This window comes from Neophocaena asiaeorientalis, unplaced genomic scaffold (genome assembly GCF_003031525.2).
Source record: "Neophocaena asiaeorientalis asiaeorientalis breed wild unplaced genomic scaffold, Neophocaena_asiaeorientalis_V1.1 scaffold115, whole genome shotgun sequence".
Taxonomy (NCBI): Eukaryota; Metazoa; Chordata; class Mammalia; order Artiodactyla; family Phocoenidae; genus Neophocaena; species Neophocaena asiaeorientalis.
The window spans coordinates 33670-51309 of NW_020173132.1; the positions used below are offsets into that span (position 1 = coordinate 33670).

The following is a 17640-nucleotide window of genomic DNA, read 5'->3' on the forward strand; positions in this document are numbered from 1 at the left end:
AAGGGGGGGGCCCGCGTCCCCCAAAAAAAAAAAAAAAAAAAGATCTTGCTGTGTTTTATGTTAAAGAGTGTTCTGCCTATGTTTTTTCCTAAGAGTTTTATAATGTCTGGCCTTACATTTATATCTTTAATCCATTTTGAGTTTATTTTTGTGTATGGTGTTAGGGAGTATTGTAATTTCATTCTTTTACATGTAGCTGTCCACTTTTCCCAGCACCGCTTATTGAAGAGACTGTGTTTTCCCAATTGTATATTCTTGCCTTGTTCATCATAGATTAATTGACCATATGTATGTGGGTATATCACTGGACTTTCTATCCTGTTCCACTGATCTGTATTTCAGTCTTTGTGACAGTACCATACTGTTCTGATTACTTGAGATTTGTAGTACAAAGTCAGGTATAGTCTGATTCCTCCAGCTCTGTTTTTTTTTCTCAAGATTCCTTTGGCTATTTGAGGTCTTCTGTGTCTCCATAGAAATTATAAAATATTTTTGTTCTAATTCTTTAAGAAATATCATAGGGATTGCATTGAATCTGTAGATTGCTTTGGGTAGTATAGTCACTTTCATAATATTGATTCTTCCAATCCAAAAATGTGGTATATCTCTCCATTTGTTTGTGTTGTCTCTGATTTCTTTCATCAGTGTCTTGTAGTTTTCTGAGTACAGGTCTTTTGCTTTCTTAGGTAGGTTTATTCTTAGGTATTTGATTCTTTTTGTTGCGATGGTCAGTGGGATTTTTCCCTTAATTTCTCCTTCTGATCTTTTGTTGTTAGTGTACAGGAATGCAAGAGATTTCTGTGTATTATTTTTGTATCCTGCAACTTTACCAAATTCACTGATGAGCTCCAGTAGTTTTCTGGTAATATATTTAGGATTTTCTACGTGTAGTATCATGTCACCTGCAAACAGTGACAGTTTTAGTACTTCTTTTCCAATTTGTAACACTCCCTGTGGCTATGGGAAGCCAGCCTAAGGCTTAGCTCTCGTTATCACTATTTCCCAGGGTGTGCTTGTCCAAGAGATACTGTGCCATGCCAGATTCGGGGGCCCCCATTGTGCGCAAGTTGGTTGCGTGGTCACCCAATTCTTTAATGGATTTCACCTGTTCGTTCAGATAATGAATCACCCCCTGTGGCTACGGGAAGCCAGCCTAAGGCTTAGCTCTCATTATCACTATTTCCCAGGGTGTGCTTGTCCAAGAGATACTGTGCCATGCCAGATTCGGGGGCCCCCATTGTGCGCAAGTTGGTTGCGTGGTCACCCAATTCTTTAATGGATTTCACCTGTTCGTTCAGATAATGAGTCTCAATGAAGTCACACAAATGGGGGTCATTTTTCTCCGTGGCCAGCTGGTGCAGTTCCAGTAGTGACTGAGTCACACTTTTTTCCCAGTGTAGCGCACATTCCATTGCATTCAGCCTGTTCTCCCCGTCATCACGGTCTGGTTTCTTGATATCCCGAAGGAAGATTCGGCCACCCTGTTGGTTCTGCAGCTTCATCAGATTCTCAGTATGTTCCCTCTCCTCACGAGACTGGTGAAGAAAGTATTTGGCAAAGTTCTTCAAAGCCTCATCATCGTGGTCAAAATAGTACGACACGGACAGGTAGACGTAGGCGGCGTAGAGCTCTGGGTTGATTTGACGGTTGATGGCGGCCTCCGAGCCCTGGTGGTAGTTCTGGTGCACCTGCGAGGGGGACGCGGTCGTCGTGGCAGGCGGCTGAGGTGAAACGGTGGCGGTGGCTGCGTGGCGCTGTAACGGCGGCGGGGACCTTGGGGCGGTCGGAGGGCGCTGTGAGGTGGCGGTGAGGGCCGGGAGCGGGGGACGAGCGCTGGGTTGCGTCCAAGCACTGTTGAAGCAAGAAACCGCGGCGTCTGTCCGCGAGGACTGTTGAGATGATGCTCTTTGTTTTTCGATTTGTTAATATGGTGTATCACATTGATTGATTTGCATATATTGAAGAACGCTTGCATCCCTGGGATGAATCCCACTTGATCATGGTGTATGATCCTTTTAATGTGCTGTTGGATTCTGTTTGCTAGTATTTTGTTGAGGATTTTTGCCTCTATGTTCATCGGTGATATTGGCCTGTAATTTCCTTTTTTTGTGACATCTCTGTCTGGTTTTGGTATCAGGGTGATGATGGTGGCCTTGCAGAATGAGCTTGGGAGTGTTCCTTCCTCTGCAATTTTTGGGAAGAGTTTGAGGATGGGTGTTAGCTCTTCTCTAAATGTTTGATTGAATTCACCTGGGAAGCCTTATGGTCCTGGACTTTTGTTGGAAGATTTAAAATCACAGTGGGTGGCAGCCACACCTGGTTGCTACTCATGGGCCCACTCCTTGCTTCGAGACACAGGTGAACTGGGACACGGCCCCCTCTGGAGAGGGTTGCAGTCGGCCCTTAGGTGTGTGTTTAATTAGAAGCCTGCCCCTTATGCCATAGCTGTGAAAACCACTGCCCTGTGTCACAGAGAGAGTGGGGTGCTTCAGTGTGCTGCCTGTGTGCTCTGCCCCGGGGGATAGCAGGGTAAGAACTGTTTCTCTGTTATAGACTTATGGGACTCGCAAATGTAAGCCCCCCTGGCCGGCAGAGCTAGGCCATTCAGGTGTCCCCTGGGCCCCAGGCCAGCGCACGGGCCCCTTTGCGGGAGCTAGTGGCAATCTGGAGGCAGAGGGATGGCGTGAAGACAGCGCCTGCCCTTGGGGGTTTCTGGAGAGCACTCGGGTTGGCCTGACATGTGTCCAGCTAGATGTCTGTCCCTCAGGCTGAACGTAAGCAAAGAAGCCTCTTTCACAGAGGGTCTGGGCACTTTTCAGTCGGCGGCCTCTGTGCTGGCCCAGTCCATGCAGCCCTGGAAGCATCTCCCAGTGCCCCACAGCCTTGTCTCATGGACAGAAGCCCCGTTGGCTTTCAAAGCTACACGTCTTGGGGGCTGGTCTCAGAGGCAGGCCTTAAAAGGTGGGGTCCTGGTGAGGGGTTCAAACCCTTCACTCCCTGGGGAAGGCTTGGGGTTGAGTTCCCTCCTCACTGTGGGTCACCGTGCCGGGCAGTGGGGGTCACAGTGAGGCTGTGCCTCAGCCCCTCCTGTTGTGGCGTGGGTCTGTTCTCATTCACCTGAGGTTTCTTTCGGAGGAAATGGGTCTGTATGTAGTAGCGGATCTGGTGTGTCTGGGGGAGGACCTCTTGAGCCAGAACCCCGTATACTTAATCCCTAAGAGAGCGGCTATGGTGTGTGGCTGCAGGACGCTTTCCCGGGGGATCACAGGATCCAGTTACTCACGGGCACGTGTCTGGTAAACTGCTGAGGCAGGCAGGGTTCTGAGCCGGCTGCCAGCGTCCCCCACCCTGGGGTGCACCCCCCTTCTCTCTCACCCACACGCAGATCCCAGATCAGATGGTCCCTTAAAAGGCACGGGACTCTCCTTGACCACAGTCAAAGCGTGAGAGGGATTTGTCCCCAGGGAGATTCTCACTGCCGGTTTTGGTGAGGGAGGGGGGGTGACGCGGCCTGTAGCAGCCCAGTGCCCCCGCTGACAGACCACGTGGGACCCCGTCCTACGGCCACGAGGAGCCCAGTTCTGTCCCAGGCGCTTGCGCTCGGGTGAGAATGCACTGCAGCAGACACACCGGTTCTAGTCTGTACCAGTTTATTACAGCAAGCAATAGAAAATGAAAACGACTGAGTATTTGCTTCACAAAATTGCAACTATTATTTGTTAAATATTTATTGATGTTAAATCCACAACAATCCAGAGTGGTAAGATCGTACTTATTTCTTTATAAATACACGAAAGGTGGCAAAGTAATGCTACTTAATCCCAAACCCAGCAAATCAGCAAGAAGTCACATTCAGAAAAATTTGGCAAGTAAGAGATGATGTTAAGTCATAATTCTACACTATAGAAAGGTCCAGGAGAGACTTCGCACGGTGTCTGAAATCCGACATCAGCAATGCACGTAGGTGTAGTCAGAGACACGTGTGCCACTCTGCTCCGAACGTGGGCACCGGAGCTCCAGCCTGGCATTTAAAGCTCGCTTGGTTGGTGCTCTTACAAGGAAGTAGAAAGCTGTCCATGTGAAGCAGTGCGATGGGATATACACGGTGGCACACAGATACAAAAGTACTTAAAAAATACTACGTATTGAATGGAGTAACTGAGCTAAGAGAGTTCAACATTTGTATTATAAATAACGAGAGAGAAATGTGTTTTGCATAAGGCATACAGTGTGTTCTCTTCGTAGGAAAGTACCATTAAAGACTCAGGTTTTATAATATCAGCCCAAATTTGCTTTTTTCTCCTTTTTAAAGTTTATTGGTTCTGACTTAAAACCGTCAAGTCTGGTCAGAATCCACTCCATCTAGTTGATGCAGAATCACAGGCATTCAGAATGCAGTCTTTGCCGAGATGCCTTTACAAACTACTTGGAACCCAGCACCTTCTTAAGGCAAAAGGTCTCGTGGCAGCAGGGAAGTGAATAGTTTCCACCCACCGTATGGCGGTGCCATGGAGAAAATGCATGCTGGCACCCCCGTCTTTGTCTCCCCAAGTAGACTAGCGCCCACAGGCTGTCTCTGATCCATGACAATCTCGCAGCTCAGCCCATATTCAACTTGCAGTGTGCACCTCAACCTCCCGCCGCGGCGCCAGCTCCGACACTGCAGTGTCCCGAGCACGAGGTTCCCTCCGGCTGACCCTCGAGTTCCCGACTTGGGAATGGCGGTGTCTTGTCGCTTCTATTTTAGGTTAAGTGTGAAGAAAACCAAAGAAAAGCCTGGCCTTTGCCGTCTCGTGCTCCGCTGCTTTCACCTAAGTGAGCGCAGTCTGTCTGGTCGTGCTTCCTTTCCCTCTCCTCTCCGCCCCTTCCAGACCCGTCTCCTCCAGATACTACACACCTCGGTCACTTGGGTGGTTGGGATGCCCTTCGTGGAATGGACTGCAATATGCCTCTTCTTTATTCAGAGTACTTTGCATTCTTTTAATATGGTTTGTAAGTAAGCGCCCTACCAAGGTAACAAGAAAAGAAAATACTACACGTAAAGAAAAAAAGGTTAAGAACGAAGGTCTTGACCTAGTTAGAAGACACTCGGGACAACACAGGTCGTGGTCACCTTTTTTCCGTTAGCACTTTGGCATTTCAGACCCCCTGAACTGCAGCACTTCCCAAAGTTTAAAATTGGCTGATGAATGTGAATTCTCCGTGCAAGGTGTGCATTCCTATCAATCAGCATCGCGTACGCAGCCTCTACGTCTGGTTTACCAGGAAGAAAAGTAGGATTTTGGTGTCCTTTTGTTTCTTAGAGCCAAAGGTATGTTTCTGCCTTTTACATCCCGTGACAGAGGAGGGTGTGGGTCAAGGCAGCAGTGGTTTCAGTGTCTGGGCTCCGCGGAGAGCGCCAGCTCACAGGTCCTCGCTCTCCACCAGGCCGGGGCTCAGCATCAGGTGGGATGGGCTGGCCTCGGGCTGGAACGCAGCCCTGATGTCGAGTCCCTGGTCCGAGAGCGCGGCGTAGCGGCTGGCCGAGGGCCGCACCCGCTTCGGCTTGGTGCTCGGCGGGGGCTGCTGCCACTGGGCTGCAAGACACAACACGGAACTCAGAATCTGTAACCAGGCAGCAGGGCTCTGGCTGTGTACCAGGCACGCGTTCTTTGCAAAAGACCGAACACGTCCATGGTAGAAGTCCTAAAGTGTACGGGTGGTTCTGCCGTCTCCTCACATGTTGCAGATTTACTGCCTACACAGGGCGGTGGGCCTACAGCAGCTCGGGAACAGAGACAGCGTGTGGTTTATCTTGATAGTCAGTGCTCACTGCATGCAGCTCGGGGAGTCCTCTGAAATGGCGGCTACACTTCCTGATTCTCACTTCGAAAAAAACTTCAAAGCTCAAAATGTGTAAATGCCACAGTAATGGCAGTCATCAGGTATTCTGGATGGGTGTTCTAACACAAATTGTTTGAAAGGAACCGGGCGATAGGGAAGGTTGAGGCCAGTCCTTTCTTATGTGTGAAACCAGTTCTGAATTTTTCCTAGTGGTGTTCTTGTCACTAGATCACATAATGCTACTGGGCTAGTTTGTAAACTTAGTAAGAACTTTCTTCTTTCAACCTGGGATGCATGTACACAAATACACGTACACAAACACTCACAAACCGACTGCTGAACTGCTTAAGATATGTTAACACAAAGCACTGAGCCACAGAAAGGATGCATTCCGGGTTCCACGGGCCACACGTTCAGAGTGAATTAAGATGCTGTGACAGGATCACAGCTTAGGGAGAAATGTTAAAAGGCAGTCATTTGCACAAGGCAGTCACAAAATGAAAAATCTGTGCTTATGCCTTTGCCTGGTGTTAACCCCTAAGGGTGCTGGGTAAGAAAGCCACAGCTGGGTAGCCGACACCAGAGAAATCCACATGCACGTTTTGCTAAAAACGCAAAGTTCCTGAGTGATACTTGGGCACTGTTCTTCTGGCGAGGTTCACTATTAGTGTTGAGAAACTATAAATAGAAAGAGAAAGAGCAGTGTGAAATTTCTGGCAAATAAAGCGCTAGAGTTGTTGATCAGATCAGAGTAACGTGACTAGGTGTGCTGACGCCCGCCTTGTCGTAACTGAAGGAACCAATAATGCATCGAGGCGAGAGGGAGGGGTACTCACTGTAGACGTCCAGCCGGGCCGTGCAGGACACGATCCCGGCCTCGTTCTTGGCCGACACCGTGTACCAGCCAGCGTCGTCCTTGGTGGCTCCCTGGATGAGTAGACACACGTAGCCGTAGTTGTCCTGGTGCAGGCTGCAAGAGACAGACACGGTCATAGGGCTCGAAATGTTTCAGGACACGAAGCATCGCTTCTCATTAGCTCATGAGCAACAGAACTGTGCAAGCAGCGGATAACAGGGTCCTCCTAATTCTGCAGAGGCCGCCAGCCCGTGACAGCTAATGAGAGAGCGGAGAGGCCGGGAGGCTGAAAGAAGCCGAGCACTTAATTCCCAGGGGGAGCATCTGCCCCCGCAAAGCACTGCCTGCGTTAGGCGGGGAGCCGCCGCACCACACAGCGGGGCAGCCTCCGCAAAGCGCAGGCGCGGGGGCGGGGGCTGCGCACACAGGCGCGTGCTGTGCACCTTCCTTTGGGACCATCGGGGCCCCCCGCGGGTGGGGGGCAGCCCCGTGGGCTCTCACCTCACGCGGTCCGTGCTGTGAGTGAGCGACTCGTTTTCCTTCTTCCAAAATATCTGCGGCGGCGGCACCCCGGACACCCGGCATTCCAGCCGCACCGGGTACCCGTCCGCCACCCCCGTGTTCTGCAGCTTCTCGAGGAACACGGGGGGCTTGTGCGCTTCCTTAGCTGCAAAGACACGAGACGGATTACCTACCCGTGACGGGCGCAAAAGGTACCACAGAAGAACGGAGGTGCTTTCAGCAATACCGCTCAACTTGGCTGACGTCGTTGTCCCCTTCAGGTGGCAGGATGCTTGTCCTCTCTCCAAGTAACCCCTCCTCCACCAAGAGGGGTTCCTACCCTACATTCCACGCCTTTCTCTCCTCAATCAGTTCAAGTCCGGCAGGCCCGCACCTGCTCCCCAGAGCGCCTGCCTGCGTGCTCTCGGGGGACCTCCGTCAGGCTGGTGACTGATGAGGGTCCCTGCCTCAGCCCACCGCTGCCACCTAGCGGCGCTGATCCCTTAGATTCCCACCCTGCTGGCCGAGACACTCTGAGATTTCTAGGTCCTGGCTTAAGAGAGACATACCACAGGCTACAAAGGGGGAAACGAGGAGAGGCAGCTTTAACTAGTTACCTCAACACTAGGAACGTGCATTCTACACAAGTTCCAATTTGTATTTCTTTGAAGAAAGCTATGAAAACGACGACTATTACCCAGTCTGGACAAATCAGAACTGTTAGTAACACTCTCAGTGTTCCCTTGGATCTGCGGTGGCAACAGTCCCAGAGGAAGAGGAAGCCTTAGCTACCATCATCCTAGCTGCCAACAATGAGTCTGAGTGCGGCCTTCTGCACTCCCTCCTCTGTGACAAATAATAGCAAAGCAAAGGTGAACGTTCTACCTGAGATTTTTAAAAACCTACGGCCCTCTATGACCTTGAATTACGTAGAGGGTTAATTTTTATTGGACCTTCTGTGGTTACTTGACCTGGGCTACTCTGGGAAGAGACCTCACTCGGTGCTCTTCCTTGGGTCCCAGTTTTCAAAAGAGCATAAATGTGTAAGACGGGCCTTAGGTCGCAGCGACCCTCCACAGTAGTATCACAGCTACCTCTGGAGCTTGGCTAGGCGGGCTCGTGGGCACACAGAGCTCCACAGGATTTCGTCCTTGTGCCACGACTTAGTCCTTCAACTCTGAGCATCACGGCCCCCCTTTTCCGTTCGGGGACGCTCAGCTGCAGAGGCGGGCCTGCCAGAGGACACAGCCGGAAAACGAGGGCTGGGCTGGGAGCCGAGCCCCGACTTCCCCCGGAAGTGCCGACGGGGGCACCTCGGGCGGGGGGACCCCAACAGTTGAGTTTTGAGGCGGGCGGGCTGGAGGAAGGAGTGAAACTGAAGCGGGTCTGACACACAGGCTGCACGCTGCCCATGTTTTTGTGTGAACACGTCTGGGTGTTTGTTGTCACGAGAATCCCCAGCCCGGACTGTAGCCGGGCCGCCCGCTGCGTCCCCGCTGCTGCTGTCTCCCCCAGGAGCTCGAAGGCTCCCGGCACCAGAGGGGCACCGCAGCCTGGCCCCTGGGAAAGTCACTTCCTCTCTCCTAATTCCCACTGGCTGGCTGCCTCATGGGGCTGCCGTGGGGACCAAGTGAGCGCTTTGCATGCAGTGGTGAGAAATAAACGCTGTTCTGCTGTTTTCAGATGAGCACCGAGAACAGGCTCTCAACTCACGCTCAGCTCCTGCGGACACCGAACCTTTCCATAAACTCATTTCCCATACCTGAGGGCAGAACTTTATTCTGGTAGGTGAATTTCGTAAAGATATATAGTCAATTGAAAAGCAAGCCTGAGTTGAATCTGTCCATGACGTGCGGGGTAGATGACAGTGTTTCAAAGTTCTGAATTCTGAAATCACTGCACGTGGCTTCAAAAGCTAGGTCTACGTGCAGAACTTGCCACGTGAGCACATTCTCCCACCTCGTCTGGTTCCTGGAGGCCGGGCTGCTGCCGCCTTTCCCGTGTGACACTGGGGGCCCAGGAGAAGGGGAATGGCCCAGAAAAACTGCTCAAACCCTCTTCTCTGGCTGCCAGGCTGACGGGGGAAGGGAAGAAAAATAACTATGGCTACAGCAAAGAAAAAGTGATGTTTCTGACTTGCCAGGTCTTAACACGTTGATGATAATGGTCTATTTTTTTTCAGCAGTTTGATGTACTTTCCACATGGGTTAGTTTGCTTCTACATCTGACGCTCACCCTGGGAGAGGTTCCCGGGACTTACCTGCGACCACGAGTTCCAGGCTGAAGGAGTTGTGTCCAGCCCGGTTGGTGGCCATGCACGTGTAGACACCGGCGTCCCGGGCTGTGACGGGCTCGATGATCAGAGAGTGCACCCCGTTCTCTCGCACCAGCATCTTGTGGGTGCTGTCCTGGCGGATGGGCTTGCCGTCCAGCAGCCAGCTGAGATCGGGGGTTGGCAGCCCACTGACCTAAACCGGGAAGAAATGCGAATGAATTCCTCTGCTACAGAAACAGCGCGAAGTCACGAACACCTAAGACACCGGCACAGACTCCTCCTTCAGGACATGAGGCTCTTAGCATCAGGTCACGTTTCTTACTCACTTATTTATTTACTTTTGGCTGCGTTGGGTCTTTGTTGCGGTGCGCGGGCTTCTCAGTGCAATGGCTTCTCTTGTTGCGGAGCACGGGCTCTAGGCGCATGGGCTTCAGTAGTTGTGGCACGTGGGCTCAGTAGTTATGGCTCGTGGGCTCTAGAGCACAGGCTCAGTAGTTGTGGTGCACGGGCTTAGTTGCTCCGTGGCATGTGGGATCTTCCCGGACCAGGGCTCGAACCCGTGTCCCCTGCATTGGTGGGCGGATTCTTAACCACTGCACCACCACCAGGGAAGCCCACATTTCTCTTTTGCTTAAAATCTTTGAATAGTTTCTCGGCACACACGGGCTCACTTCTAAACATTTCTTATAGAGCAACCCAGAGAAAAGTGAGATGGGGACTAAAAACATTCGCCATCGTCTTTCCTCACCCAGGTTATAGATGCTGAGGGTGATGTCAGCCCAGGGCTCTGAGCCCTTTGGAAAAAAGATGTCCAACTATGACAAGGACTCACACTCAGCTCACACGGTTCACGACAAAGCCTCTCATCAAGGCTGCTGTAGCTGCGGAGACATTAGTTAATGCAGCCATTAAGACACAGGGCTGTTATTATTTTATAATCCTTGAAAGTAATAGGAGCCATACGAAATTACCCAGAAAGCCATCTCAACAAATAAGCCTCACAATAGAAACGTTAAAAAAAAAAAAAAACAGAAAAACCACTCTCCAGACCATGACAGTCGTGCTGGCCAGAGATCAGACAAAAGCACGTTTAATGGCTAATAGTATGGTGTTCTGGTGTTCAGTGAGGGGAGGGGTGGCCACCGTCTGTCAGCTCTTTACTCTAGGGCCCTGCATTCTGAACGGGAAGAAAAGCACCAGTAAGGAAGGCCCTTTCACCCCTACCCCAAATGTACCAGTGGGAAATCACATACGGAAAGATGTCAGTGGGACTGTAAAGCAATTCTTCTGAGAATCAGCTCTGCCAAAATCAGCCAGAGAACTCACAAATTGCACTCGTGCTGTGTGACGCTCACGTATACTGCCCCCAAGATGCCTCACCCCCAACAAACACACACAGCAAAGGCCTAGGGATTTACAGAAAACAAATCACTGGCTAAAAGCGGGCCAGGCTCTGCAGCCTCCCATCCGTCCACCTGCCGCCCCGGCGCTCCACGCCCGCTCTACCTGTCGGGCCAGCTCAGGTGCACGGAGGAAGGGGGTGGGCTTTCCCGCCCGGGGCTGCACACCTGGCCCTCCTGGCCGGTCAGGTACCGGCGAGGCCGCAGCAGGTTTAGGAGGGAGACGCCGCACGCACTCTGGGCCCACCTGGGCCAGAGCTGCGCGGCCGGGCAGAGGGGAAGGCCGAGTCCTCTCCCTCTGAGGCCCAGCAAGGCGAGCCTGACCTCAGGAACTGGGTCACTGTAAGCGGGCCCCAGCCTGGACAGGTGGGCGGCTCTGGCTGCCGTGGGAACGGGGGGAAGCAGAGGCGTTTACTCCCGGAGGCTGAGAGCCGGCCGGGGCAGTCAGTGTCCGGGGAGCGAGTCGGGGGCCCAGCAGCTGCCTTAGCGACTGGCCTGTTCCCATGATTCTTTTTTCCCTCTTAAAGCGTAAATACACTGGAAAAGATTTTCCACATTTCTCCTGGTCTGATCACAACAGTAAAATCAACAGATTACCTTTTGTTTCCAATATTCTTTTAAAGGCAGGCATTTCAAGGACAGCTGGGTCACTCGCAGAAAAATTAAGTGCTATGATTTCTTTCTTAAATGCGATCAAAAGTAGAGCCGATAATATTGTGAATCTCCGTGTAGCCATCACCTAGATTCGCTCTCTTTTCTAATTTTTCATATTTTAAAAATAGACGCCAAACTTTATACTTGAGACTTTATGAAGTATCGTTCTAAAAGAACAGATTTTTCTTACAGAGTCACAGTTCCCTTTTTATACCTAAAATTAAAATTAATAGTAATCCCTTGGTATCATCTAATTTTCTAAAAGAAAATTTCCCCTGTGGACTCAAATGTCATTTTACGGGTGGTCTGTATGAATTCTCAGTTACAGACCCCAAATAAATACACACGTATAAATATATACACGCTGTATATATATAAACTCAATCTGTATACTTATACTGTAAAAAGAATTGTTGCAAACACTGCAGCTGACAAGGAATTAATCTCCAAAATGTACAAGTAGCTCACGTGGCTCAATAACAAAAAAAACCAAAAAACAAACATCAAACAACAACCCAATCAAAAAATGGGCCAAAGCCCTAAACAGACATTTTTCCAAAGGAGACATACACAGGCACACGAAAAGATGCTCAACACTGCTGATTACTAGAGAAATGCACATCACAACTACAGTGAGGTATCACCTCACACCAGTCAGAAGGGCCATCATCAAAAAGTCTACAAACAATAAATGCTGGAGAGGGTGTGGAGAAAAGGGAACACTCTTGCACTGCTGGTGGGAATGTAAATTGATACAGCCACTATGGAGAACAGTATGGAGGTTCCTTAAAAAACTAAAAATAGACCTACCATATGACCCAGCAATCCCACTACTGGGCATATACCCTGAGAAGACCATAATTCAAAGAGTCATGTACCACAACGTTCACTGCAGCTCTATTTACAATAGCCAGGACATGGAAGCAACCTAAGTGTCCCTTAACAGATGAATGGATAAAGAAGATGTGGCACATACATACAATGGAATATTACTCAGCCATAAAAAAGAATGAAAGTAATGCCATTTGCAGCAACATGGATGGACCTGGAGATGATCATACTGAGGGAAGTCAGACAGAGAAAGACCATATGTGGAATCTAAAAACTGATACAAATGAACTAATTTACAAAACACGCTCACAGACTTAGAGAATGAACTTATGGTTACCAGGGGGGAAGGGTGGGGGCAGGGAGGGATGAATTGGGAGACTGGGGCTGACATGTACACACTACTGTTTACGAAGCAGATAACCAACAAGGACCTGCTGTACTGAGCACAGGGAACTCTGCTCCACACTCTGTAATAACCTAAATGGGAAAAGAACTTGGAAAAAGAATAGATACATGCATATGCATAACTGAATCACTTTGCTGTACACCTGAAACTAACAACACTGTTAATCAACTATAGTTCAATATAAAATAAAAATTTAAAAAATTACGCTGGAGGGACTTCCCTGGTGGTGCAGTAGTTAAGAACCCACCTGCCAATGCAAGGGACACCGGTCTGATCCCTAGTCTGGGAAGATCTCACATGACACGGAGCAACTGAGCCCGTGCGCCACAACTACTGAGCCTGCGCTCTAGAGCCCGCGAGCCACAACTACTGAGCCCACGTACCACAACTACTGAACCCGCACGCCTAGGGCCTGTGCTCCAAAATGAGAAGCCACCGCAATGAGAAGCCCATGCACAGCAACGAAAACCCAACGCAGCCAAAAAATAAATTTATATTGAAAAATTACGCTGGAAAGTATTTTATACATTTCTACAAGCCCAGAGTTAACCCTCTAAGTGCCTTACATCTTGCGTTCTGCAATTCCAGAGACAACCAGCAGAGAGAGCCCAAATTGCTTTTTTAAAAGCGTATTCATATTTCAGAGCTAAAATTTAAATTTAAGGTCAATAAATAATGGGGCAAAAACACAAAACAATCAAAAAATTTCAGACCAGTGATTCCTACACATTTTTGGCCTCGAGGTCCTCTGGGAAGCTGATGGCAGGTGTACCACATACAACCTCCCGTGTAATTTCAGGCCCACACACCTGATGAGACCTGCTCACCCCAGGACCTGGTTACGAAGCCCTACTGTCGACGGAATGAAGGTGCTGCTTGGATGTCTCTTAGAAACAGGAAATGGGAGGCCAGAGATAGTAGGTGTGTGCATACAGAATTTGTATGAAAACAGAGTAAATATAAGTAAGATCAGGACAGAGAACAGATCCAACACAGTCATTACTTCAACAAAAAGGGCGACTCAGAGATAAAACCTCCCAGTTCACTTTCTGGAGTATGGTACACAGGGTTCTCGGTAAAGGACATATTCAACAAAAACTTAAAAATCAAGGAAAAGAATGATTTGAAACATATATAAATATTAGTATGTTCCACTCATTTTCTCTCCTCTTCTGCTAGGAAACATTTTAAAGATGTATACTTTACATAATTTCCCCAAAAGGAACTAAAGGGAAGCGGTATTGCAGGGAGAAGGGAGGCACCCAAGCCCCTCACCTTACAGTCCATCCTGCAGAGCCTGCCCTCCTGGACCGTCAGGTCCCCGGGAGCCTGCAGGAAGTGCGGTCGGAAGAATCGCTCCTGAATCGGTTCACCTTCGTCGGCACTGTCCCTGGATCTCGAACGAGACCTTCGGACGAGAGAGAAAACCAACAGATGGAAAGAAAGATGGGGGAGGGGAGGGAGAACGCCACAAAGACAGACAATATAGACAGATGGAAAGAAAGATGGGGGCAGAGAGAGAGGGAGGGAGAATGCCACACAGATACACACAGAGGGAAAGATGGGGGAGGGGAGGGAGAATGCCTCAAATATAGTTAAATAGATGGAAAGAAAGATGGGGGCAGACAAAGAGGGAGGGAGAATGACACATAGATAAATACAGACAGATGGAAAGAAGGGGGAGGAGGAGGAAGGAGAACGACACATAAATGATAGGTAATATACATAAACAGACAGTAGGTATTGTCAGGTTCTTAGCTATCTCTTCTCTGTAACACATGAGGCAATAATATAATTTCCTTACCTGCTTCCCTAGCTCCTAATCCCAGCGTTCACACCATAAAGAAAGTTAGTAAAACAAAATCTTGTTTCGTTTGGAAGTTTATTATACATTTAATAATCTGCTAATTGCAGACTTCAAATAATCTGCTATCCTAACCCTTACAGCTAGCATAAATCGTGAAAGGGGGAAATGGGGAACTAACAGTAACCTATTTATTTTTTGCTAAATAAATATTTTTAAAGCTGTATTTGAAGCAGCAGCAACTGTTGCTCATTAATTACCGACTATTTTTCAACAGAAATCAGGACAGCTTCCACTGTGACTGTAAACTTGCAGGAAATTAAAAGAATGAATATCATTCTAATAAAAATTTCTTTTCATATTAACCAGGAAAACAAATCACACTTCAGGCAGGTTTTCTTCTGTATCCGTTAACCATATGCCTCAGGCAGTCATTTTTCTTCTTTTCTTTTGCTTTAACATAAAATCTCCCAGATTTTGTGCACCTTTCTTGGTTTTGAGTGTGCTACCAGAGCCGCCTTTAAGAGCAGTATGATTTAAAGTGACTGCAGGGAAGACTGAGGAGTGAGGGGTGGAAACGTTATAACCCTGCCGGAGATCACTGGGAGGTAAGTTAAGAAACACTTCAGTAGCAAAAGTAGGAGCAAAGCAAATGAAAAATTCGTATAATACGCTAGTAATCACCGGCCTTCACCCATCAGGTCTCATTTACGAGCACAATGCCCTTTCGGGAGTCAGCGGCCCACAAAGGGCTGAAATGCACGGAAGGCCCCGAGTGAGGCCGGAGAGAACGGACCTGCTGCAGCTGTGCTGTGCTCACAGGCGCGGGGGCAGGTGATGCCGTGCGCCAAGCCCCGCCCCAAGAAGCCTGCATCGGACCTGCGAGTGCTGAGGCCGGAGCTGCCTCCCAAACGCCGGCACAAGCCCGCGTGGGGCGTGGGCCTGCCCGCTGCTGCTTGCCGTGTCCTGCTCCTCCGGTGGCCTCACTGGCATGTCCTCCCTTGTGCTAGGCCCAGGGGCCGGATAGCCCAGTCACCGGCCCCATCTGTAGCCACGTGTGTCCCTGAGAACCATGGCCCCGCTGCCCATCCTCACGTGCACTCGCTCGGGGCCACGGGGCAAGTCTGACCTACGAGGCTAGGGTCTGAGACAAGCTTGTGACCTAAGCGACCGGACAAGGAACCTTCGCACACGAGCCGATCTTAGGAAACCCAGGGGGCAGCCCACGTGATGCTGGTGAGGAAAGCGTGGCTAGAGCCTGGGTGCCACCGACCAGCATGTCCGCGGTGACGTGGCTGCCGCCCGCCCACACGCGGCACGTGTCGGAGGGCGCCGGGCCCAGCCGGTACGTCCTCCACCCCGCCCCCAACTAGAAAGGAGCCACACGCCACCACGCTTCCTGCTGTGTCCCCATCCCGTCCCCCAAGTACGTTCTCTCCTGTGGTGTCCCCGAGATGCTGGCAGCGCTGGGTTATAGTGACAGTGAGGAGCGGCGCCCGGGAAGGGACGCGAGAGATACCTTCTGCCGTGAGGCTGGCCGGCGGGCGAGCGGGGGCTGCGGCCTCTCTGGTTCACGGCCTGCACCATCAGCCGTCCCGTGCAGCTGACGCGGCCCTGCGGGGACAGAGGGGACCGGCGGTTAGCGGCCAGCACCCCAGCACCGCCCCCGTCACCGCCACGGCTGCCCTGGTCTCCACAGGGCGCTCTTCCCCGCAGACCTGCGCGCCGCAGCAGCGCGCCCCCAGCCTGTCTCTGAAACACGCCCCCCGGGACGTCTTGGGATGAGGCCACTTTCAAGGCTACATACCTACTGCGTGGAGCTAACTCTGAAATCAAACCAGATCATTTCAGTCTTCTTTTTAGTTACATATTTATTAAATGTTCGTGGTATCCCTTCCCAAACCGCACACTGAAAGGGCGGCCGGCATGAAAAAAGAAGCGTTACGTGACAAGCATGCCTGGGGCAACAAGGAGCATGACGACTATGGGACACCCTGGCCCCAAAAAGTGAGAATATTTGAGCTTTTAAAACCGGAACCAGTTAATGCCTGAACCCATGACGGTCACATGGTAAGGACCTAATTCTAACGAAAAGCTGTATTTTATAATCTTTAAAGAAAATTTTTATTTGAAGTATAAAGTCTACAGCCACCCCACCCTGAACACACCTGATCTTGTCTGAAGTATTGTTCACGTAACAATATTATATTAGTTTCAGGTGTAAAACACAGTGAGTCAATAGTTCTATAGATTATACCCCATATAAAGTTATGGTAACATCTGGCTACACGCGCCGTCTTCTCCCTCAAATTTGTCGACTGGGAATCGGATAAGTGCCGGCTCGGGACACACAGCAACACGTAGAGGGGCCGGGCGACAGGAACCAATGGCCCTGCCACTTCGCCTTCTGATCTGGACTCATCTCTCCCTACGTCCAGCAGAGCAGCAAAGCAGATGGTCTCCTCCGCTCGCTCCTCGCCGGGCCCCGGAGGACGAGCAGGAGGACACCTGAACCCTGACGATGACCGAGAGGGAGTACGCGGGGCGGGGACATGAGACGCAGACTGATTCTTCACCCGAGTTCTATAGCTCCAGGCTGAAGGGAGCGCTTCGAGTCAAAGTAAAGTTGACCCCTGACCCCCACTGCCACTGCAGGTGGCCAAACAGGTGACCAAAGCAGAGGGGTTCTGTGGGTCCTGAACCGCCTTCTGAGTCCCCCCCTTGAGAGGACGCTGGCGGGGACACGGAGGGGGACCCCACGGCAGGATGCAGGGAGGGGCCCTCGGGGTCTCCCCAAAGCCTGGACCTCTTCAGGCCACAGTCACCAGGAAAGGCAAAGACACAGTACCGGTGCGGACGGGAGGGTTAGGAAGGACCCAGGAGCTGTTGTCAACACACAGACTCAAGCGGTCTTGTACCGCGGGACACGCACCTTCCTCCACTGAGGCCACAAGCGCTGCCTTTCCCGAAAATGTCCAAGTATAATGAAGTATAACTTTACGAGGGGAGTTATTTCCAACTCAGATCAACTGTATCTGAAGTTCAGGCCACACGATACGAATTCTCTCACGCTGAGCTTACAAACACTTG

At 50.5% G+C, this 17640-nt stretch overlaps 1 protein-coding gene and 1 pseudogene across 1 annotated transcript in view; both read right to left on the minus strand.

Moving 5' to 3' along the window:
* Positions 1-1135: 1135 nt before the first annotated feature.
* On the minus strand, positions 1136-4523 carry LOC112399137 (ferritin heavy chain pseudogene; annotated as a pseudogene).
* Positions 3713-17640, minus strand: part of PALLD (palladin, cytoskeletal associated protein) — a 384184-nt gene continuing 370256 nt past the window's right edge. Inside the window, exons 15-20 of the mRNA XM_024744116.1 lie at positions 16070-16164; positions 14022-14154; positions 9441-9648; positions 7181-7346; positions 6660-6793; positions 3713-5576 (exon numbers count right to left, since the gene is read on the minus strand). Of these exons, the coding sequence (XP_024599884.1) occupies positions 5404-5576; positions 6660-6793; positions 7181-7346; positions 9441-9648; positions 14022-14154; positions 16070-16164 (909 nt within the window). The 3' untranslated portion in view covers positions 3713-5403. The remainder of the gene's footprint in view (positions 5577-6659; positions 6794-7180; positions 7347-9440; positions 9649-14021; positions 14155-16069; positions 16165-17640) is intronic.